Below are 25,728 nucleotides of genomic sequence, written 5' to 3'. Positions count from 1 at the left end.
GCAGCCGTGTAGGAAGAGAGGGCTGCTGTTTGTTGCTCTGCTCCAAAGTCAACAACGGCAGACGCTTATGTAAGATAATCATCACGCATTATCTCCTCTGGCAGTCTTCCTGTATAAAACTATAGGCTGCCTCGGTCACAGAGAGGGCTGTTGGTTGGGTTGAGTGGAGTGGAGGACAAGCGGTGGCGGTTTGTGTGTTTAGGGTGCTGTACAACAATAATGCATTTCAGTTTCTCTCCTTGAGTGCTCTCTGTTTCCAGATGGAGAGGGTGGGAGAGATCTGTCCAACAGAGGGAGGGAAAGAAACAGCTTAGTATTGGTCTTCCTCAGACATCAGAAACACTGCTCTGTCCGGACCAGAGGATGCCCCAGATTACTAGAAGGGGATGGAATCACACCCATGGTTTCTGTGTTGCTACAGATAAAGAAGCTGCTTTAGCCTCCCTTCCCGTCTCTGCTGCTGCTGGTGGGAAAAGGCCCCTTTTAGTTGGATCTCAGTCCCGCAGACTATATTCCTGTGTAAGTAGTACAGGAGGGTTTTGATGGCAGTGGCAGTGCCCCCACACACGTTCAGGGAGGCTGGGTTTGACTTGTCTATGACATTACCTGGCAGCATGGTGTGCAAACGCATGTCAGGACCTTGATCAACCACACAATCCATTAACACACCCTCCCTCATGCGTCTCCCCCTCTGCCACCCCTAGTTCCTCAGCTATTGTGTTACAGTTCCTGATTGTATCTGGTTCTCTGTTTGCTGTCACTTTCAGTTCAAGTTGTGCATAACGTATTTAAAAAAATAAAAAATAATTGTGCTATCCAATTGGTACTAACAGTCTAGTCCCATCGCTGCAATTCCCGTACTGACTCGGGAGAGGTGAATGTCGAGAGCCGTGCATCCTCTGAAACATGACCCCGCCAAGCCGCACTGCTTCTTGACACATTGCTCGCTTAAAGCGGAAGCCAGGAAACACCGTACACCTGGTAACCTAGTCAGCGTGCATTGCGCCTGGCCTGCCACAGGAGTCGCTAGAGCACGATGGGACAAGGACGGCCAGCCAGCCAAACCCTCCACTAACCCGTACGGTGCTGGGCCAATTGTGCGCTGCCTCATGGGTCTCCCGGTCGCGGCCGGCTTTGACTCAGCTTGGGATCGAACCAGGATCTGTAGTGATGCTGTTAGCACTGCGACAAGTTGTGCATTATTCCTAGAGCTGGGACTAACTTCCTTGCCATGTTAGTATTGTGGCAAGGAAACACAACATGAAGAGGATATATCTTTAGTAAATCAGTCACTTATGTTGAAAACAAACACCATTATGTTGTCATCCAGAGTCACATTAATTTCCCAAGCAATAGCACACAATACTTTACATACTGCAGGTTTTTGAAGGACCAAGGAGTTTGGTCTGCTTCGTGTTTTCGTTTTTGCAATCCCAAAAATATTGCGCTATTGGTATCGTCCTTGCCCTAATTATTACAGTATCACATTTACCACAGTTCCTCCATTTTGTCCTGCTTGTCATCTTGCTGTAGGAAATGAGGAAATGTAAACAAACATGCAAGTCCAAAGTACATACAACAAACCTATTCACCAGGCCTGCTCTTCCTCCTGGGCCGTACTGTGCTAGCGTTTACTTAGCACTAGCTTTCGGGGAGTGGAAAAGGTCCGAGTGAAAGAGAAGACTTCCAGGAGCCCCAGCCAATCTCAAACTCGCACTAGAACCTTCAGTCTGCTGTGAGTTTACATAACGGCAGCCAGACCTCTCCAGACGCCTGTTCCAGAAGAAGTGAGAACGCCTGAGAGCTTTGTCTCTGCTATTCAGGGACTGGGTGTCTGTTTTTTCCAGCATACCGGTCTGTGTGTGTGAGAGGGATGACTCCTCTGACTTGAGTCTTCAGATTTGGAGATGAAGAGTTTCAGTGGCACACCCAGCCTAGACAAAATGTAGGATCTGCTCCAGGGAGATCTCCAATAGATCTGTGTAATTAACAAGTTATATATATATACTTGCTGTCCAAGCGGTGAATACTTGCTGTCCAAGCAGTTGTACCTTTATCAACCTTACACCAAACTTTTCGTGTCTATTTATGTGTGTTTCGATATGGTCGTGTTAATGATAGGAGATAGAATAGCATGGCTAAGCAGTGGCAGAGGGCTCGGGGCACCACTTGAGGTACAGACTGTTTGAAGAAGAGTCCCTGAGGCTTTCATCTGTTTATGTTCACAACCTAGCCAGCCATAAACACTGCTCAGCTCGACTCAGCTGTGTGTGCCTGTGCACCGTGTGTTTGTGTCAATGGGTGCCATGCAGGCCTGTTTCCTTCCTGCTGTTGTGAGTTTTGTTCTGCTGCAGAAAGGAGAGAATGTCAACCGTTTCTCTGTTTTCATACTTCAGCTAAACAAAGCAAGACCCACACAGCATACTCCACCAATTCAGCCCTCACAGCTACTGATAAAAAAAAAAAGGCTGATTATGGAAACGTGCTTCTTAGTTTAGAAATGCAAAACGGGGCCCTACGTCATCTAGCCTACATACCAAACAGAGCCATGTTGAAAAAAAGACTGCTCCAAAGGTGGGTTTTACTGCAGGGAGTTGGCATGGGAGTAGGCTGCTTCATGATCCGTGGCCAGTCTTCCTCTCTTATGTTGCTGTTGCATGACCTGCCTGCATGTTACATAAAGCCCTTTTTATAACTGCCTGCTGCTCTAAGTGTTCTGTTCCAGAGGAAACTCAATTTGATTGTTTTTGCAATGGCCCCGGTTGCTATCGCAGTCCCCCCCTTACACGCGCACACAGAGCAGGCTCCTTGATAATATGATTACCTTTCAGACTGCCTGCGTCATGGGAGCAGATGAGGTGTTTGTTAAACACTGGACCCGTGTGTGTGTGCTCGACTACTCGTGCATGCACAGCCACATCAGTTATGGAACGGCAGCACTTGATCAAGCTTCCAGACCTACTTAACTGTATCACCTGTGGTCGTGTCCCATCCTAGCAAGACAACAGAACAGGTGGTCTATTAGACACACCCCCTCACTGTCTGTGAGAGAATCCCCTCTCCTCTGGACAACAAACTATCATTATCCTGAATAATGCCCTGTATTAGAACTACTGAGGCCCAATAGGAGCTGGTTCTTACTCATAGGTCCCAGAAGACACCTGGCCTAAAGGTGTCTATTACACACTAGAAAGGGTATCCAGGTGGTCATTTAACTGATGGGTGTCAGCCACCAACCTCTCATTTCCCCTGGCTAGGGTCAGAAGCCAACTGGTACAGAGCAGAGGGTTGTGGGTCACTATCCTTGAAGATCCCTGGCTACCATATGCTGTTTCTGGGAGCAGTTAGAGAAATTGGATGTGGCTGTAATTACTCTACCACAATCACACACACTGCGCATGGTATCTATACACATCATTACACACTACGTACAAGCTCCACACACACCATTGCACACTACGTGAGAGGAGAGCGAGAAAGGGAGGACATGCCAACGGCATGGAGTAAATTGGATCTCGTAGCTACTTGCTAGCTATACCCATTGACATGTGTACATTTAAATGTATACAGTGTATCAGCTGCTCAATCATGTCACTTGTAGGTCCATGAAACAGGACGTCTTGGAGAGATGCGATTGAAGTTGCTCAGGCCAGAGTGTTGTGGAAACCCATTCTTTACTGTGGGCCTGATGTGTTTATTGCTTTGTTGGTGGGTATCCCAGCACTCTCAATACACTCGCATGGGTGTTCCAGCCCTCACAGCATAATGAACACCATTTGCCTAATTCAAATCAAATTGTTTTTATCACATGTGCCGAATACAATACCTTGAAATGCTTACACGTTCTTAACCAACAATGCAGTTTTAAGAAAATAAGTGTTAAGAAAATATTTACACAAGTAACTATAATGAGGCTATATACAGGGGGTACTGGTATTGAGTCGATCTGCGGGGGTACAGGTTAGTGAAAGTAATGTGTTAGTGGTGCCCTTGACTGGTGTGTGTTTGGACCATGATAGTTTGTTGGTGATGTAGACACCAAGGAACTTGAAGCTCTCCATCTGCTCTACTAAGCCTCGTCAATGTGAAGGGGGGCATATTCGATGCCCCTCCCCCTTTCTGTAGTTCCACGGTCACCTCCTTTGTCTTATGTTGAGGGAGAGGTTGTTGTCCTAGCACCACACTGCCAGGTCTTTGACGACCTCCCTATAGGCTGTCTCATTGTTGTCGGTGATCAGGCCTACCACCGTTGTCGCCAGCAAACGTAATGATGGTGTTGGAGTCGTGCTTGGCCATGCAGTCGTGGGTAAACCGGGAGTACAGGAGGGGAATAAGCACACACCTGAGGGACACCTGTGTTGTTGTCTACCCTTACCACCTGGGGGCTGCCTGTCAGGAAGTCCAGGATCCAGTTGCAGAGGGAGGTGTTTTTTTTCCCAGGGTCCTTAGCTTATTGATGAGCTTTGAGGGCACTGTGGGGTTGGAACGCTGAGCTGTAGTCAATGAATAACATTCTCACATAGGTGTTCATTTTGTCCAGGTGTGAAAGGGCAGTGTGAAGTGAAATAGAGATCGCATCATCTGTGGATCTGTTGGTGCGTTATGCAAATTGGAATAGGTCTATGGTTTCCGGGATGATGGTGTTGATGTGAGGCATGACCAGCCTTTCAAAGCACTTCATGGCTGCAGACGTGAGTGCCACGGGGGGGTGCTAATTTAGGCAGATTACCTTTGCGTTCTTGGGCACAGGGACCAATTATGCCTATGGATTGTGGCATTGTAAAACAACAGATAAAGGTGCAATTACTGGTGTCTTCACAGAGCCTTATTATTTTTCTCTGGGTTTTAGTCACCGCCCGCTATGGCTGGCTGCTACACTCACCGCCCCGCTATGGCTGGCTGCTACACTCACCGCCCCGCTATGGCTGGCTGCTACACTCACCGCCCCGCTATGGCTGGCTGCTACACTCACCGCCCCGCTATGGCTGGCTGCTACACTCACCGCCCCGCTATGGCTGGCTGCTACACTCACCGCCCCGCTATGGCTGGCTGCTACACTCACCGCCCTGCTATGGCTGGCTGCTACACTCACCGCCCCGCTATGGCTGGCTGCTACAGTCACCGCCCGCTATGGCTGGCTGCTACAGTCACCGCCCCGCTATGGCTGGCTGCTACAGTCACCGCCCCGCTATGGCTGGCTGCTACAGTCACCGCCCCGCTATGGCTGGCTGCTACAGTCACCGCCCCGCTATGGCTGGCTGCTACAGTCACTGAACTGTGTGGCTATAGCTGCTGGTCTCCGCCCTGGCTAGTACTGAAGCTGTGTCTGATTTTTAGTGAAGGCTTTGGCTACGGCTTCTGTCAGCACAGTCCTCTCCGTCAGCCAAACCATTCATTTCACACTCCATTGTGCCAGAGATGGGCCTGTTCAGGTTTCTATTGGTGCTTCGAGGTGACTGAGCCTCGGGGGTCTGTGACCTGTCATGTCCAAGTTGTATGGGTTTATTCATGGTAGGAAAAGCAACACACCCCTGTCCCATTCCCTCACAGAGAGCGTGGACAGGTTGGTAAGTGTGGCTTTGTAACCCTATAGAGCCTCTGTGTGCTGTGTTTCTGCACTTGGTTAGTGCCTGACTATGGTCTAAGCATGCATTAATGCGTTACACAACCCTGGTATCATGTGTTCTTACTTCTCTTTTGAATGGATTTATTCAGTTTTGAACATGCTCATGGTAAAACGTGACTACTGTGTTTCTCGGAACAGGGCCGCTATAGTTGTAGTAGGCTACTGGCGCTTATCTATCTAATGTCTCACACACACACACACACACACACACACACACACACACACACACACACACAGGCAGGCTGAGTTAATTATTGTCACAGGAGAGTAGTCTACAGTTAGTTAATGCCGGTTAGCTAAGCTGCCTTTAGGCCAATATTATTAACTGACCTTCAGTTTCACTATGAGAGGCTTGTCAATGTCTCCATACTCCAGTTGAGAGCCTTTCATCAACGTTGATTTAAAGTAGTGCAGTTTTGATCGTCAGAGTTTAGTCTACAGTTAGTGTTAGCCTGTTTTGACTGGCTTGGAACTGTTAGTACAGTAGCTTCCCAGAGGTTGTGTTTGATGTGACAGTCTGTACCTTGCAGCCAAGGACCTTCAATTCATTTTCCACTGCAGGTTCCCTGCAGCCATGCCGACTGAGTGGTCTAGCGGAACGTGTTGGTGCTATTGCTCTTGTTACGCTCTCTGCAGAATGGTTCCTGTCTGTCTTTGCTAAGTGCGAGTTAGACATGATAGAGAGTGGGTCTATGCTACTCCCCATAGACTAGTTGTACAGGCTAGCTCCTTGCCGCTTCATACCTCCGTGGCAGTTTTTTTATGGTAGATACTGTATGAGTCGTTAGTCAGACAAGTCTACTTCCTCCCCGGGTGAACCACATAGTATCACATCTGCTCAGTTGTCCCCATATTCCACATTCTGCTCTCTTGTGTGTTCTATTGTATTCCTGTCTCTTGCCACAGACACACCTGTTTTTCATCCCTCTTTATTATCCTCATTGTGTTGCTCTATAGGAATGTTTTCCATGTTACTGTAACTAGACCTGTCTGAAGCCAAGCCTGTTTTGTCTCTGAGATGGAGATCCACTCTAAAGCGAGAAGTGGATCAGGAAGACAGAGGAACAGTGCTGGGCCTAGTGCTATTTGTTACTGTATTCCCTATGTGTCTCCCATTGCTCAATGCCATGTTATAGGCCTAGGCTACATACTATAGCCAGTGTGTATTGTGTGGGCCTCTCACATTAGGTTAACAACAAGCTGACCCAGCACATTGGTTTGATGCATGATGAATCCTCCCCAGGCAGTTATGTGAACTGTCAATCATCCCTGTCTCCCTCGTTAACAGGCCTGTGTGTCTCTGTGGTCTGTAGTGCAGGGTCCAGGTTTCCACAGAGCCAGCTAATAAAACTCAACAATGGAAGTCTGGGTTATTGTTGACCTGGGTTCTCAAAGGACTGGTCTTTCAGTGCTGTGAAATGTTCTATTGCCTCACACACTAACATAGCTACTGAAGAACAGGGAAGTCTGCCTTTCATAATGTCACTTCTCACCACCCCATGCTTACTCCCCATTGTTGAAAAACACACACGGAGTTGGGTAACAGTGGCTGATCAAATAAAGAGATTGGGGAGGATGGGGTGTGGTAAAAAGCCTGAGGAGCTGAGGCGTGAGGAATTAGAACAGTCTTGTTATTGGACCACAGTGATGTAATGTCTTTATTACAGGCCTAGGCTATGTGCTGCAGTAATGAAACCTGTCTGTCCAGGCAGTCGTACTCCGCACACTGATATTAAGCCTATATTTCAGGAGTCTTAGAAAACCAATAACTGTGCTGGAACAGCCTGGCAAGAAGCCACTTGGGGTTGAGGGGTGAAGAGTTGCATTATCAGCGCACTCTTGTGTGGTGACGCTTTACAGCTGTGTTGGCGGAGAACTGACCCCCTTTAGTCGGCTGGTCGATTGTTTGGGCAATAAGCTTTTGGTTGGCCAAGAATTTTTATTTTCTTTAGTCGCTGTTACAACAACTAAAACGTCTTGATTGACACCTGTCTGTGGCATAATCCATTGCGGAGGCCACGCCAATGGCTCACCAGTATTTTATATATACATTGGGGCAAAAAAGTATTTAGTCAGCCACCAATTGTGCAAGTTCTCACACTTAAAAAGATGAGAGCATTTGGGTGATCCAGAAGAAGATTGGGAGAATGTAGGTATGGTGTTCTTTGGATGTAGACCTGCACCAGGCTGGGAAGACTAAATCTGCAATAGTAAGCAGCTTGGTTTGAAGAAATCAACTGTGGGAGCAATTATTAGGAAATGGAAGACACACAAGACCATTGATAATCTCCCTCGATCTGGGGCTCCACAATACTTATTTTCCACCATAATTTGCAAATAAATTCATAAAAAATCCTACACTTTGATTTTCTGGATTTTTTTTCTCATTTTGTCTGTTATAGTTGAAGTGTACCTATGATAAATTACAGGCCTCATCTTTTTAAGTGGGAGAACTTGTGCAATTGGTGGCTGACTAAATACTTTTTTGCCCCACTGTGTGTGTGTGTGTATATATTATTAGTCTCGTACAGTTTTCATTGTTAGAGTGGACACGTTGTTTGCAGAGCGCACAACCTAGGCTACACAAGTTTTGTTCAGTTTACGAGTTATCAATATATTCATTGTGTTTTGTTTGGAGCACTCCTGTCAATGTTAAGTAAGGACACGCATCTGATTACGCGTAGAAGTAGGCCTCGGCTACCTGGCCTGCGCGCAAATGTAGGCTTATAAATGTGATCGTATTTCTGATTTGTCTTAAGCTCCACGGCTCATTAGTGGGAGTGAGTTATCAAATTAATTGTTTTTTCACCTCATACGGCAAGTTAACAGTCTGTTTTTACATCCATTTCCAGCTCTCTCAGCTTGGGGGGAAAAGTACAAATAAAATCATGCTCTCATCCAGTTGAAACTTCATAAAATAGGCCTACCTGATTTACTTCTTATGCTTCTTATTGCGCAAATAGGCTACAGATGTGTCTGTCTGGTGCTCACTGGTGTGGGATAACTCTGAGGGCCCAGAATATTTTACACGATGCTTCAAGTTTGTTAGCACCAGCTTCCTGCATATTTATCAGGATATTTTCTACATGCAGGCTGCAATATTATTATTTTTTGGGCTTTATGTAGTCTATTTTTACAAAGTTGGCAATAGAAGTTACTTTTAGATCATGTGTAATTTTTATTTGGATGCGAAGGCTTTATTATAAAATAAGTAACTGTAATCAAAAATATATATAATCGTGGTCGACCAAGAGTCGTCCTGTTCTTTCGACCAATCGATTGGTCAAACTGTTTAAATGTATTCTTCCATATATAGACACAGTGTTTGAATAAAACCAACTGCAAATGCACTGAGCTTGTCTGTTTGATTAAATAATAGACACAAATGACTCCAAGCCCAATAGTCACACTGTTAAAAAAAAAATGACAGCAAGTGCCTGTGTGACTGGTGCATGTTGTCTTTCTCTCCTCCCTACTGCAGTGAAAAGGCACCATAGCACAGCAACTGTCACCACTGTTCTGTTACCAAAATCCCCAATTTGTTTAGAGAGAACCTCCCATTAACCCTTGCTCTCTTTACGTGAAACATGTAAGTTGGTTTGCGCTCTCCTGAATTTTCTTAGACAATTAGGCTAAGCCACATTCGCACGGGACTAGTATTACTAGAGAATGTTGGTTACGTAATTATTAACCCAGAATGTCTGTTATTCCACAGGATGATTCTGACTGGATTAGTTTTTTCCAAACTGCCCCCTCAAATTCTTTTTTCCAATGTACATTTTTTTTCCTAGGGGCAAAGATATTCATCAAGTCCAGGCAATAACAGGACTACACTAACTCGAGCTTGGTTCCCAAGTTCCTAAACCATACCAAACTATCATTGGTTTATTGTCGCCATAATATTTGAATTGAGGAAGTGCGATCATAGAGGTCAACCGATTAAGTTTTTTTTAAAAACTTGAAATCGGCCCTAATTAATCGGCCATTCCGATTAATCGGTCGACCTCTAATCATAGTCATTAGGATATTTTAGCAATTCGCAGTGGATGTCCGAAATGCCCCCCAGCCTTCAGATGTGCACTAAACAGTGCATTTGAACTTGAGATGCGTTTTTAAGGCTATGGATACAAATGTGAACTTATCATTTCCAGATGTTTAGGTCAGTTATATGCTGCTTTGCGGTCTATTAACAGCACGGGTTACATTAAATAGCTGTAATATTTTTTTTTACTGATGCATTTGTCAATATTCAAATCATACAACGTATGAACAAAAACATTCACTGTGAAGGTTGATACATGTAGACCCTTCATATATAGGCTGTGAGCAGCACTTCGTTCAATTGATCAAATCAGTTCATGTTTTCTTGCTCAAACGGCGAGCAACAGCTGTCAAACCCAGACATTTCTCTCAAAACACAGGGATCAATTCCAATATGCTGGTAAAATGTGATATTATGCACATAGCATCATAGGGAAAGGCACCAATTCTATAGCGCACTAAAGATAGTTTCAGAACAGCGGACAGCAACTTTATCCAACACGGGATAAAGCACGTGTTATAAAATATTATATTTACATAATACAACCATATACAATTTCCGTATCACAAGTCTTAGTGATGGACTCTGCCATCCTGTGGCCTCCGCAATGGATTAGTCCACTGAGACTGGCGCGACTCAGATGGGTGTCTTGTGCACCACAACATTTTTTTTTTTGCCACTGCTCGACTAAAGAAATCTCGGTCGACCGAACAATTGACCAGTCAACTAAATAGGGTCAGCCCTAGTGTGTGTGTGTGTGTGTGTGTGTGGGGGGGGCGACATTTTAAAAAAATTCGGTTGAAATAACAGACGACTCCTGGTCGACCAAGATTTTTTTTGTCGGGAACAGCCCTAGACGGTGGGACCAGAGGAGATGGTAATTCCCATCAGTTTGACAGAGAGGACCTGACTTTGATGTGTGGAGCACACGGATGCATGCAGACTAGAGAAACCGTGAGCGGGAGATCATCAAGAAATGGCCCACAAGAAAGCACGAGCCTAGGGTCTGTCCCTCAGTCATCGTCAATTCCCTGTCCTCTGACTTGTCCCTCAGTCATCGTCAATTCCTTGTCCTCTGACAAGGGCTTGGAATTGCCACGGATCCCACGATACAATATCACGGTACTTAGGTGGTGATTCGATATGTATTCTGATTCAGTAGTGATTTTTATTTTCTTGCGCTTCACTGTTTCTAAAATATTGCTCAACATATGTCTGTGACAGAGGGACAAGCGAAAGCCGTGATGAGTTTTGATCTGTCATGGAAATAAAGCTACTTAAAACCAATTGGCTCCCTATTTTTTTTAAAGACTGAGAACAATTAAAGAAGAAAAAATACTGGATGCTGCATGTACAGCCAACTAGCGCAAAAATATTGATCTCCTTACTCCTCTTGGAACTACCCATCCCGGATCCGGGAGAATTGTCATCAACTACACTAGCGCAACGGTCAAAAAATATTACTAGAAAATATTCATATTCATGAAATCACAAGTGAAATATAGCGAAACGCAGCTTAGCTTTTTGTTAATCACCCTGTCATCTCAGATTTTGAAATTATGCTTTACAGCCAAAGCAAGACAAGCGTTTGTAAGTTTATCGATAGCCTAGCATAGCATTATGTCCAGCTAGCAGCAGGAAGCTTGGTCACAAATCAGAAAAGCAATCAAATGAATAATTTACATTTGATCTTCAGATGTTTTCACTCATGAGACTCCCAGTTAGACAGCAATATTTTTATACCTAAAATACCTCCGTTTGTTGGTCACGTTATGTTGAGAAATTCACTGGAAATAGCGGTCACGACAACGCCAAAATTTTTTACAAATTATATCCATAATATCGACAAACATGGCAAACCTTTTTTGATAATCAATCCTCAAGGTGTTTTTCAAATATCTATTCGATAATATATCAATTGGCAATTGACAGAGCCCTCAGCTGGCCACTTATGCAATGTAGTCGTTTACGCTCATTCTTCAACAAAGCGTGAAACTACGTCTAAAGGCTGTAGACACCTTAGGGAATACGTAGAAAAAGGAATCTGGTTGATATCCCTTTCAATAGCCAATTTGGGATGCATAGGAACACAACGGTTTCAAAATAAGAGGCACTTCCTGATTGGATTTTCCTTAGGGTTTCGCCTGCAATATCCGTTCTGTTATACTCACATATATTTTGACAGTTTTGGAAACTTTAGATTTTCTATCCTAAGCTATCAATTAATTATATGCATATTCTAGCATCTGGTCCTGAGAAATAGGCCGTTTACTTTGGGAATGTTATTTTTCCCAAAAATAAAAATAGTGCTCCGTAGTTTCAAGAGGTTAAAGCCACTTTCAGTTATGAGTCCATCGACACCACAGGAGGCAGGATGGACTTGCTCACTGTCACCCTTTCACTCTGAGCCCACTGAGCAGGAATTCACTTCTGGTCTACCCTGTGGGACACGAAGGGATGGATCACACACTCCTGCTGCAGTCATTGGAGTGGTTTAGTCTTTCCTATGCTATTCTGTGTGTTTGTGCATGCAGTACTGGGTCGGACTCCAGTACGGCAAATAACTGTAGCTGGACCTCCAGGTCCAAATTAATACTGTATTTTGTAGTGTGGTGTCAGGGAATTGGCTGTGGTTTAGTGGTAGTATAGGAGCTCTCCAAGTGGGCTTGTACTGAATGAGGTGTATGCAGTGCTTGATTTAAGTCTACATAACCTGCATTAGTTGAGGATTATCGATGTCTGTTATGCGGAGGAAAGGCGTGGCTGCTGTGGACTTCCCCTCTAAGCTGCAGAGGAAGTCTCACGGGGGGGGGGGATAGTTGCTACAGTGCTGTGGCACTGATTGAGATGGTCATCACAAAATACCATAACACATGGTCAAATTGCTCTTCCCATACCAGATCTTTATGTAGAACAATATCCATACCCACCCAGATGTAGATTAAGTCAGGGGTGTTTAGTCTATTTCCAGCTTTTCCTATCTATATATGTATGTGTGTGTGTATATTTATTTGCTCTGGATCTGTCCGCCTGTAAACGGATTACCTACATAGCTGATGTTATCTTAATTAGTCAGTCAAACCTGTTCCTCGCCTGACTGAGAGAAGCGCTGGAGAAACCAGTCTGAAAGCATAGCATAGCCTAATCTCTTCTTAGAACACACCACACACATTACTTCACACGTTAAGCTACACCACCTCTACTTAACCCAGCACTGAACTCATTGTAACTCTACTTACTAAGGCTTACTCTAAGCAGTCAATCCCAGAGCATTTTTACCGACCACTATTCCTCGTTGCTCGGCCTACTGACTCTTTACCCTAAAAACTACTTCTCTTTCTCTTTATCAGTCCTGCTCTTATACCGTTGCCACCCCAGCTAACCCTGCCTGCCCCAGGAAAAGTTGCTTAACTGCTTACTTCAATCCGAGTACAGAGGGAGAGTATAGGCTTGTAGTTCATTTAACGGAGTCTAATCCGACTGGCATTCATTAACCTTGATGCTGCAGTAACTACAGTGATGGGTGAAGAAAGAGCAACAGGTTGAACTCTCAGGGAGTGTCTGTTCTGCTGTCTTTCTGTTCTCCCCCTCACCGGCTGCAGTGTAGTGGCCCGTGGCTATAACAAACACTGTGTGGGAGTGAAGGCTTTTTTTTTTTTTGGTCCATTACCTCATTGGGATGTTTGTTTGTTTAGCCTTTTGCCTGTCATGCTCTGTCTCACTGGTGCTCCTCTTAACCCTCTCCTGTCTGCCCCATCCTCGTCTGTATGGACTCAAATACACTCCCTTTTATATACTCTGCCTCGTAACCCAAAGTAATGATACTGATGTTAGTTTGTTCAAGACCGCGGTCATGAACTGGCTCGGTGCGGAGTCATCTAATGTAGTTGATCATGACCTCTGCGAGGTTCTGTTTGAAACCGAGGTAATCCTATAGAGCTGGTTGGAGAGGGTGAGAAGACAAATTATTTTTAACACAGTAACCAACCCAAATCTTTTCTCTCACAACCCCAGAGCGGTTATGGCCCATGCAATAGCGGCTATTAAGTGTTGTCATAACCATCACCAACCTCTTTCTCTGTGGCTACCCATAATCCCCTGGGTCTTACTGTGAGCCACCTGAATCAGCTGTGACCTAGGTGGACTTGACCAACAGTTTTCCTCACAGGCCCATCCTACTACAGCTCCACCAAGCCCAGTTCCCAGTCTGCGAAGACAGCTGGCTGCGGCAGGAGTCTAAACCACAGCATTAGACCACATCCATTGCTAACCGTAACAGTAAGGAGCTCTGTTCTGTTACTTTATGAGCCTGTTGTCCTCTGTGGTAGGCAGTAAAAACAAGTCAATCAGAAGCACCTCCGGAAGGGCATGCATGCTTTTTACTGCCTTGATGTTGACATGAAAGAGAACACTAGTATTAGCTATTAGAACCATACCACTCCACTATCAATGTTATTGCCTAAGGTGGACTCGTGTGTGTGTGTGTGTGTGTGTGTGTGTGTGTGTACACACAAGTTGGCACCCTGGTCTCTCGTGCAGTGTGGCCTTATAAGGTGTCCAGTGCCTGCTAGGTCTTGTCAGGATACTGACTGGGGTTTAGGTTTGTTTTTAGTATCTAGGAGCCTTAGAGCAGAGAAGCACTATGCCCATTTAAGAACACACAGCGCTGTCTGGACTTTGGACCTTCAGGCACACACGGTGTCTGCTGTGACTGCATGATCCAGGGTGAAATGGAGAGGAAGCTGCAGTCATGTCCATTAAGAAATATGACAAATTCAGTTCTCGTTATCAATGAACTCTGAAGTCAGATCCTTCTACTTTCTAGGAGTTTAAACTTTGTGTGTGACGGTCACAGCCTTCAGCAGAAAGACTCTCTCTGGATCTGGGGAGAACATTCGTTACATAACTATGGGTTGGGCCTGGTGCACTTCTGTCCTATGGATGAGTCGTCTCTGCTGTGGTGGACCCTTGCCTTGAGGGGGAGACCCAATGAGATACAGGGTGTGTGAGCTGCATGACAGTTGTATGCGTGTGATTCCAGTGTTTCCCCTAGATTATTTTCCAAAATCAACTAGGGTAGGGTGATTCCAACTACTAAACACAAATATAAATGCAACATGCATCAATTTCAATGATTTTTACTGAGTTACAGTTCATATAAGGAAATCAGTCAATTGAAATGTATTCATTAGACCATTAATTTATGGATTTCACATGACTAGGCAGGGGCGCAGCCAATCAGAATGAATTTTTCCCCACAAAGGGGCTTTATTCCAGGCAGAAATAATCCTCATCAGCTCTCCGGGTGGCTGATCTCAGATGATCCCACAGGTGAAGAATTAAACATTTATTTTTTTGGGGTGTATTGCCTTTTTAACTAAGTCAGTGAAAAACAAATTCTTACTTACAATGACGGCCAAACCCGGATGATGCTGGGCCAATTATGTGGCGCCCTACGGGACTCCCAATCACGGCCGGATGTGATACAGCCTGAATTTGATCCAGGGACTGTAGTGATGCCTCTTGCACTGAGATGCAATAGACCGCTGTGCCACACGGGAGCCCAAAGAAGCCGGATGTGAAGTCCTGAGCTGGCACGGTTACACTTGGTCTGCGGTTGTGAGGCCGGTTTGACTTACTGCCAAATTCTCTAAAACAACGTTGGAAGCGGCTTATGGTAGAAAATTAACAAACATTTCTGACAACAGCTCTGGTGGACATTCATTCATGCAGTCAGCATGCCATTTGCACACTCCCTCAAAAGGGAGACATATGTGACTTGTTGTGACAACTGCATGTTTTAGTGGCCTTTTATTGCCCCAGCACAAGGTGCACCTGTGTAATCATGCTGTTTTAATCAGCTTCTTGATATGCCACACCTGTCAGGTGGAAAGAAAGCAACGTATAACCACAAATGAAGCACTTTTCTTAAAAGGAAATGTTGCCAAAAGTAATTAGGAAAGAAGTGACGAGTCAAGGTGCAACAAACATTGATGCTCACTTTGTTTTATTTAAACAAATATTATAAGGTTCTAAAATTAAATAGGTCGTTTTAAAATCATCTGAAAACTAAGCAGCTCAATAAATAACAAAGAATGCCGTGTGTCGTTAGGTAATGCAAAATTCCAGTCTGAAGGAAGTATGCTTTGAATTAATTTCCCTCAGTCATTAGACATGTTTTGTCACCCTCCCTTTTAATGAGTCCTTGTGTGTATGAGGGAAATAGAAGGCACGTATCTGTTCCTTAGTCGTAGCTTTTAGAAATGTGGTCATAATATTTTAACTTAATCCGTTCAAACGCTAGACTCCATATGTAGAATCAACATGCCACATAGGCGCTAGAAACCACACTATAGACAACCACCATAGTGCTTGTCGTTCTGGAACTGAACGTCCGATATTGGCTTTTATTATTATTATTATTTTAAAGATCTTTCTTTAATGTGCACAATTAATCAAAGGGCCAGTATAAAATAATAAATGGGCTAGATCTGGCCTGTGCCCCGCCCGTTGAATATCCCTTGTCCTGACCTTCATTTGGAGGACCTAGATAACACTGGCAGGCCCAGGGCTGGAGGCCTGTCAGTGTGTGTGTGTGTGTGCTCTATGTCGATCTGTATCAGCTGATCTTACCAATCTCTTCAGGCCATAACACATGTAATAACACCACTTAACTCTCTCTGTTTCTGTCTATCAGGATGTGGAGCAGGAAAGGGAGTTACGGACTCATCTCAGCAGAGAGGAGATCAGACAGAAGGTCGAGCTGTACAACTCCTCCTCCAAGGACCACCTCAAAATGACCCTGGTAAGTGACCTCTAACCCTGACCCTGACCCCATCCACTAACCCATAACCCAACTCCTCCATCAGACATTAGGCTACTTCGGTTTATCATCCCTTTTGACCTAGCTTCCCACTTTTGACCCCCTCATCCCTAAACGAACTTGTATGACCGTCAGGCTCTGATGGTTATCTCTGCCACGAGTGTGTGCGTGGTTCTGCCAGCCTTCAGAGCTGAACTGTAAAGGCTCATTCAGCGCTCACATGTTGTGCGTTATCTATCCCCTCCTGATCCACAAGAGACGTGACACACACGTTTGCTTGCTGCATGTTTCCACCACATCTCTCCTTCCTTCCTCTGTTTACTAATGATAAGGATGATGATTGAACAGAAGCTCTGTTGTCCTGACCTCCCCTGTTATGTGGAAGAGGACCAGCTCTGTCTAACTGACTGCTCAGTGCTCACCAAGCTGCGGGCATGATGGTGGCACACAGCACATGTTCACCAGACTAGCTGTCTGGAACAGGCCTGTCTGATAGAGATGTATCAGATGAATAACTAGCATACTTATTTCCTTCTGGGTCAAAGTTCGAAACCACTGTTCTTTGATTCACATTGATGTCCATCTAGTCCATGCGATCAGACCTGTCAGTCTCATCTAAAACACGCAGTCAGGCTGGCATAATGACTCTATACTGCGGTCTTGTTGTCTTTAGAATGTCTTTGTTTGCTCCCACTTCTCGCCTCTCTTTGTGTCCCTGATCTGTCCATCTATCACAACCACAAGTCACTCTTTGTTCTCTTTCTCTATAGAAACATAACTCCGTGATGGTGCATTTTAGTAGTGGCAGTCAGCTGATTGATGCGTTTCATCTCTTCTCCTTTAATAACCTTCTAAACACCAGTGGTGGAAAAAGTACCCCATTGTCTTTTTTCTTTTCTTTGAAAAAAAAACTTAAAGTAAAGATACTTTAATAGACAATGAATCAAGTAAAAGTGAGTCATCCAGTAAAAGTCTAAAAGTATTTGGTTTTAAAAGTATGGATAATTCCTTATATTAAGCAAACCACACGGTGCCATATTTTGTATTTTTTAAAAATAATAATAAGATAGCCAGAGGCGCACTACAGCACTCAGACATTTACAAACAAAGCATTTGTGTTTAGTGAGTCCATCAGATCAGAGGCAGTAGGGATGACCAGGGATTTTCTCTTTAGATGTGCGTGAATTGGACCCTTTTCCTGTCTTGCTAAGCATTCAAATGTAACGAGTACTTTTGGGCGTAAGGGAAAATGTATGGAGTAAAAAGTACATTATTTGCTTTAAGAATGTAGTGAAGTAAAAGTTGTCAAAAATATAAATGGTAAAATAACCCCCAAAAACTACTTAAGTACCTTTACACCACTGCTAAACACGCTCTCTCGCACAGTGCTGTCACGTCCACAGGGGGATGGCATGTGAAGTAATGGGTTTAAAGATGAGCCCACAAATCTGGGCTCCATCTGGTAATTAATGTGAAGCCCCCACCCACCCCATCATCTGGTCATCTCTCACACAGACATGACAGAGCTTCCTGTGTGCGAACATGAGTGCTTGTGTACCTGTTCTGTGTTGCCATGCAGTACCCTAACCGGTCTCCCTCCCTCCCTGTAGAACCCCAGTGGTGTGTATACGGGGTTCATTAAGGTGCAGTTGGAGCTGAGGAGACCGGTCACAGTACGAGGGGACCAGGGAGGAGAGGAAGCCTTCTACCTTCCCCAGGGGGCGATTAACACTCTTCACATCAGCTCCAACAACACCGTACGACAGGTGGGTCTCACACATGCGTGCAGTGATTTTGTAGAAAATGGCTATAATTATATATGAACACTGATGCTAATCTTTAATGTTTCCATCAGGTGATTCAGGCCCTGTTGACCAAGTTCACCGTAGCTGACAACCCTGCTAAATATGCCCTGTACAAACGCTGCCGCAGGGATGAGCAAGGTAAGTGTTTGTGTGGTCTGTCTTTCTGGCTATAGGAGACATTGTAGTTGGTTTGTCATGCTATAGACTGGCATCTATGTTAGCTGGCTGGATAGCATGCATGCCAGAATTGGGCTGGTGTCTGAACATAGTGTGTGTCGGTATCTGTAGGGTTTAGGGTGTGTATTTCTAGACGCCTCGCCCTCATGTTGCTGAATGCCACAGGGCTGTCCACACACACATTACTTTTCACCCCTGTGGCTGGAATACCCCACCAGGGAAGGAACACACACACCGTGTACAGCAGCAGCTGTTCTCAACCAGCCAGCCTGTGGAGAGAAGTCCACAACAGGTTTCAGTACAGTTTACAGTAGCAGCCGGTGTCTTGGTCTTCTGTCCCCCCCCCCGCTACTGTTTTTCCTATTTTAGGGCTCTGCTAGATAAGATGGAGAGGGCAACTCGTTGGTGAGGTTCAGCATGGAACTTCACCCGGCCCAGAGTAGAGACAAAGTAGAATCTCAATTCAATGGCTCAGACACAAGAGGTATGTGGCAGGGTCTACAGTCAATCACGGATTACAAAAAGAAAACCAGCCCCGTCACGGACCCGGATGTCTTGCTCCCAGGCAGACTAACTTTTTTGCCCGCTTTGAGGACAATACAGTGCCACTGACACGGCCTGCAACCAAAACATGCGGCCTCTCCTTCACTGCAGCCGAGGTGAGTAAAACATTAAAACGTATTAACCCTCGCAAGGCTGCAGGCCCAGACGGCATCCCCAGCCGCGCCCTCAGAGCATGCGCAGACCAGCTGGCCGGTGTGTTTACGGACATATTCAATCAATCCCTATCCCAGTCTGCTGTTCCCACATGCTTCAAGAGGGCCACCATTGTTCCTGTTCCCAAGAAAGCTAAGGTAACTGAGCTAAACGACTACCGCCCCGTAGCACTCACTTCCGTCATCATGAAGTGCTTTGAGAGACTAGTCAAGGACCATATCACCTCCACCCTACCTGACACCCTAGACCCACTCCAATTTGCTTACCGCCCATATAGGTCCACAGACGATGCAATCTCAACCACACTGCACACTGCCCTAACCCACCTGGACAAGAGGAATACCTATGTGAGAATGCTGTTCATCGACTACAGCTCGGCATTTAACACCATAGTACCCTCCAAGCTCGTCATCAAGCTCGAGACCCTGGGTCTCGACCCCGCCCTGTGCAACTGGGTACTGGACTTCCTGACGGGCCGCCCCCGGGTGGTGAGGGTAGGCAACAACATCTCCACCCCGCTGATCCTCAACACTGGGGCCCCACAAGGGTGCGTTCTGAGCCCTCTCCTGTACTCCCTGTTCACCCACGACTGCATGGCCACGCACGCCTCCAACTCAATCATCAAGTTTGCGGACGACACAACAGTGGTAGGCTTGATTACCAACAACGACGAGACGGCCTACAGGGAGGAGGTGAGGGCCCTCGGAGTGTGGTGTCAGGAAAATAACCTCACACTCAACGTCAACAAAACTAAGGAGATGATTGTGGACTTCAGGAAACAGCAGAGTGAACACCCCTCTATCCACATCGATGGAACAGTAGTGGAGAGGGTAGCAAGTTTTAAGTTCCTCGGCATACACATCACAGACAAACTGAATTGGTCCACCCACACGGACAGCATCGTGAAGAAGGCGCAGCAGCGCCTCTTCAACCTCAGGAGGCTGAAGAAATTTGGCTTGTCACCAAAAGCACTCACAAACTTCTACAGATGCACAATCGAGACCATCCTGGCAGGCTGTATCACCGCCTGGTACGGCAACTGCTCCGCCCACAACCGTAAGGCTCTCCAGAGGGCAGTGAGGTCTGCACAACGCATCACCGGGGGGCAAACTACCTGCCCTCCAGGACACCTACACCACCCGATGTCACAGGAAGGTCATAAAGATCATCAAGGACAACAACCACCTGAGCCACTGCCTGTTCACCCCGCTATCATCCAGAAGGCGAGGTCAAAGCTGGGACCGAGAGACTGAAAAACAGCTTCTATCTCAAGGCCATCAGACTGTTAAACAGCCACCACTAACATTGAATGGCTGCTGCCAACACACTGACTCAACTCCAGCCACTTTAATAATGGGAATTGATGGGAATGATGTAAAATATATCACTAGCCACTTTGAACAATGCTACCTAATATAATGTTTACATACCCTACATTATTCATCTCATATGTATACGTATATACTGTACTCTATCATCTACTGCATCTTTATGTAATACATGTATCACTAGCCACTTTAACTATGCCACTTTGTTTACATACTCATCTCATATGTATATACTGTACTCGATACCATCTACTGTATCTTGCCTATGCCGCTCTGTACCATCACTCATTCATATATCTTTATGTACATATTCTTTATCCCCTTACACTTGTGTGTATAAGACAGTAGTTTTGGAATTGTTAGATTACTTGTTGGTTATTACTGCATTGTCGGAACTAGAAGCACAAGCATTTCGCTACACTCGCATTAACATCTGCTAACCATGTGTATGTGACAAATAAAATTTGATTTGAGTCTGAGACCACCAGCAGACAAGCAAAGATGGATCAGTCCCTATACCACAGAGCAGGAGATAAACCCATCTTACTGAAGACTGGGTGGGGTTAGGGGTAGAGTAGTCGGGAATAGGAGTGCAGGTAACTTATGGTTGTGAATAGGTCAGACTTCCAGCCGAGTTGCAGTGCCGACAATAGACAGACCGTGACAGACTGCACAATCTCACACTGTTGTGTAATCTGACAGCTCTTCATTATGTCAAGGGAAATGCGCACACCTGCTATCCCAGATCTCTAGGACAGCGTGACTTGGACGCTAGCTCTGACATTGTGCGTGTTTGCGGTGCTTTCCCTTCGGTACATGAAGAGAGGAGGTCTGAGCCTGTTAATGTCTGTCTAGGCAGTATATACTGTGGTCCAATTAAAAACATGGGGGGGCTTGTGTGTGCTGGGCTGTATGGGGCACGGACTCAGTTCGAAATGGTTAGGATTTGAGGCGTCATAACTCTGACCCTAGATCTGTGGTTACTGCGTGATCTATGAGGAATGGTAAATGCATGCACGTCTAACTTATGGCACATTCCGATGGTGTAAACTTAAAGCCCCTGCCGGCTGCAAGAAATGCCACGGTGATGTCTGAATCTGGCATGGAATGTGGGTCTCTCCCAGTCCTGCTGAGATGGACGGCTAAAGTACTGTACTACCATGGCACCATCTGGTACATAGCTGTGTAGAGCTAGTCCCTTTCCGCAGATGTGTTTTTAATAGGAGAGCCTGTAGGCTTGGCCTAGCAGGCAGGCGGGAGCCTCTACTGTAAAGGGACAGGCTGAGAGCATGTAGTGGTGTGAGCTGCTGTCTCTGGATATGGAGCATGCAGGAGGGTTTAGGGCTGCCTGGTGACTTGACTTGCATGAAAGACGTCGGTCTCTCTGATCTGACCGGGCTGCTTTCTGTGTGTGCTTACCCCCATGGCATGTAGCCAAAACTAAAAAAAAAAATATTTTTTACTAAAGCTCTCATTTGTGTTTTTACAGCACATTACCCCCCGACTTGACATTGAACCCTTCTGTAGAATAAACCCTAATAATCATGAATTATAACCACAGAATATTATTGTGTTTCCTCCTGTAGAGTACATGTGTAAGCTGTCGGAGGGAGAGCATCCGTTGTTCCTGCGTCTGCTAGCAGGTCCCAACACCGACACGCTGGGCTTTGTCCTGAGAGAACAGCAGACTGGCGAGGTCATGGTAAGACGCACACTGAACTCCCACACACACACTAAACACACACTCATGCTCCCTGTATTAACCATACCTCTCTCCTCTTCCAGTGGGAAGCGTTCTCCATCCCAGAGTTGAGCAACTTCCTAAGGATGCTGGAGAAGGAGGAGACTGAGCGGGTGTGTTCCGTGACGCGTCGCTACGACAACTACAGACTCAAACTGCAGGAGGCCATGAGAGCAGCAGGGGGGCCGGGGTAACTACTGTCCCCGGAGGAGAGAGGACTGGGAACCAGAATCCAGTCTAAGGGACACTGAGGGGGAAACTGGTCCAACCTGATTCAGAAACTGGAGAGAGCTGGAATAAACTCTAGATTTTACCTGTGGACCCTATGTGCAATACACTAGATGGACACTAGAGGGCATCTGTGGTTCCACTGCGTTCAGCCTGGACTTTGCATTAAGCACTCAAGAGACTAGCTCCATGTCTTTACTGAGTAGGCCTACACCCCTGTGTGCCATATCCACTCTTCTGTTCACTCTCTTTTGATCCTTCTGGTTATTGCCATTTTTTATTCTTTTAGAATGACCTTTTTGAACACGTGAATGATTCAAACCCCCGAATATTTGAATCCATTTAGTTTGCATTTTTATTTAATTGGTGGATGCAAGGGTTTGTACATATTGTCGTTTTTAATTTATGTGGGTGAAGCTTTGTTCTGTTTCTTTGCAGAAATTGTTTTGTGTTCTATGAAGGCGTGGCAGCAATCCAACCCCCAAATGGCCCGACTCGTGTGCTCACTGATTTCTCTCACAGGGGTTAATGCACAGAAAACATATCAGCAACATAAAGGCTAGACTGGTTTATCATGGAAAGGACACAGTCTTGGATGAAATAGAAACTAGAAAAGGCAGATGATACAAACCAGAATAAGAGTGGTGTATTTAAACTGAAGGTTATGATGGTCTTGAAAGGAGAAGCATATTTGGTGCAGTTTTTAGAGTCTGACAGTCACAAGCTGTTTGGGGTTTAGAGGTCAGGATGGAAGTGTGACCGCTTGTGACCAGACTGACAGTGGAGTTTGAGCTGACCGCTCACCTTTGACCTCTGGACAGAGACTAGTTGTATCAGAGGAGAAGAGGTTAGCGCTGTAAGAATGGAAAGATTTTAGGAAGTTGACTAATGGTTTTAGAGGAAGTAGATAAGACTGTAAAAAAACAACAACAAATGAAATGGATGTGACAAACAAGAGTTTTTGGAGTTCCATGTTAAGAGATTTTCTATGCTGAGAAAGTTCAGGGCCTCTTGGAGTCAGCGCCAGGCCAGTGGCCACAGATAACATGGTCAGGAATAGCAGCAAAGGACAATGGCTATATTTCTGTTCCTCTGGTAGTCATTGAACATGGCTACATCTGTCCTAATCTGCTTCAGGGTTGGTAGGATAAATTCAGTTTATTGTAGAGGTGACGTCACATGGCCATGTGTTCAGTGTCCTAGACTAGGAGAAAGCGGCTAGAATCTGTTGCTTTGAAGTTCTCGCATTTTGCCTCCCTGTCCGTCTCTCTCTCAGTACTGTATTTACATCTACCAGGGTTGTATCGATTTTCTGGAAGTTACAGGAGAGGTCATTTGAACAGAGACTGTAGTTTGGAATAGATGGACAATGAATTGAATGGACAGAGCAACTAGTGAGCGCATTTTGGGCCATCAACCCTCGGCACAGTATCAAAACACACTGACCAAATGCAAGAATATATGTTGATTTGGCATGTTTAAAAGCCTTGTTTATCTGCAAGTACTATATGACGTTTTTTCTGATGGTACTGCATTAGTTGCCATGTTTATCTCTATAGAAAGAGTAGTGGTATGGTTATATAGCCCCACCTTATGGATAAATGCTGTAACTGTCCTCTCGGTCTGCCTGTTGGTGATATGATGTGCTGTTGCTTATGTTTTCATGTTCTATAACCGAAGCTATTATAAAATGTTTGGATTTATTTTAGGTTTTGCCTGATGCTCCTAGAGGCCTCAAATTAAGGGAACATTTTATAGCTGGAGTTTAATATAAGGGGTTACACACCCAGAACTTAATTTACGTTTAAACACTGGGTTAATGGAATTAGATATGGTCAAATCTATAACATTTTTTTTATCCTAAAGCCATTTTCTTTGCAAGCCTTGCTAGATGGTGTTGCAAAGCACAGTGTTACATTGACAGATACCACTGGCCCTGTGTTAGTTAGAGGTCTGCACATCTCAGCATCGGGGCTTTGAATCAGACAAGTTTATCTATCTACAGAGCTTCTATCGGACCAGTTTACGATCTACTGAAGCTTCTGGGCACTTTACCTTTTAATTCAGGGATTTTTCTTTGCCTTCTCCATTTACCAGATGCCAATCTTCCACTATTATAATTCTACACAATGTTTCATAATTAGGCCTTACTGAAATGAGTGGCTTTTATGAAAGATGTAAGGTGTTTGTACAAGCTCCTGTATGATTTGTTAGACTGTGAAAGTTGGTTTATCTTCAACTTGTATCATGGGCAGCGCTCTCTGGTTAGCTTTGTTAAGTGGGATGTAGGAGGATGACTGCTAGTGTAACCCATATAAATATACTATAAAGCATGCATCATCTACACATAATGCATATAGGTCTACTATGTGGCTCTTAGGAACCAGAGGCCAGTACTGTTGAACTTGGAAATGTATGAAAGTTTTTATAGATAAACATAAACTAGTTAGATGCATAACTGTTATTTGCCAAAGATTGCTAGCCCCCCTGTCTCTTCAGCTATGCCCTTGTAATGTTTGACACTGCAGTGCTATATGCAGCTACTGTAAGATCTATACCTGGAATGATTCTGCTGACAGTTAGTGATGGTTCAGTACCAGGATGTGGATGAACACAGCAGCTGTGGGCTCAGCTTGGAGGAGACGGGATTGAACCGACATGTTATAATGAAAAAAAATGTTGCTATATTCTATTTATATTATTGATGATGCAGATGTATTTTTGTAGGTGACTTTTTTTTTTTTTTTTTTTTTTTGCATTGTTACCAAATGTGGCCTTCTCTAAAGGACTGAATTTATCTATTAAAGTTTTAAATTGTACAAAAAAGGGGAACATTGGTGAATCCAATGATCTGGCCACTGAATCAAAAATGCTGAACTAATAATGAGACCTGACTGCACTCCTATAGGCAGCTCTTAAAGGGGCAAACAGCAGTTGCTACGTAAGATGACGTCCTCGTCGATGATCTCCAGTACATAGCCATACTGGGGGTAGCTCATTAAGGTGTTGCAATAGTACAAGGGCTGGGCAGCATAGCAGGGGCATCTGCATCAATAGGTGGGCAAGTCAGCGGTCGCCCAGGTGTATAGCACCTGCTCATAGATCTCCGGTTTCTACACCAGCATGTCTTTGCCTGTGTGCCTGGGGTCTCAATCTTCAGAGGGTCCCTGGAGTGAGCTTCTTCCTGTGGACTTCAGAGGCTGCGCCAGTGTGAAGCAGCCTCTTCATCATCCCGCATATC

The 25,728-nt window shown here is 45.0% G+C and overlaps 1 protein-coding gene across 4 annotated transcripts in view; it reads left to right on the top strand.

Moving 5' to 3' along the window:
- The window catches only part of LOC112214378 (ras association domain-containing protein 3), a 52,698-nt gene extending 27,392 nt beyond the window's left edge, over positions 1-25,306 (top strand). For all 4 annotated transcript variants that reach the window (XM_024373061.2, XM_024373062.2, XM_024373063.2 and 1 more), the window contains 5 exons: positions 16,366-16,473; positions 18,102-18,257; positions 18,347-18,434; positions 22,105-22,220; positions 22,304-25,306. In XM_024373061.2, coding sequence (XP_024228829.1) covers positions 16,366-16,473; positions 18,102-18,257; positions 18,347-18,434; positions 22,105-22,220; positions 22,304-22,453 — 618 coding nt within the window. In that variant the 3' untranslated portion in view covers positions 22,454-25,306. The remainder of the gene's footprint in view (positions 1-16,365; positions 16,474-18,101; positions 18,258-18,346; positions 18,435-22,104; positions 22,221-22,303) is intronic.
- The last annotated feature ends 422 nt before the right edge of the window (positions 25,307-25,728 follow it).

This window comes from Oncorhynchus tshawytscha, unplaced genomic scaffold (assembly GCF_018296145.1).
Source record: "Oncorhynchus tshawytscha isolate Ot180627B unplaced genomic scaffold, Otsh_v2.0 Un_contig_8799_pilon_pilon, whole genome shotgun sequence".
NCBI classification, from domain to species: Eukaryota; Metazoa; Chordata; class Actinopteri; order Salmoniformes; family Salmonidae; genus Oncorhynchus; species Oncorhynchus tshawytscha.
The sequence above is the reverse complement of the archived record's forward strand: the minus strand, read 5'-3'. Positions and strand labels throughout refer to the sequence as shown.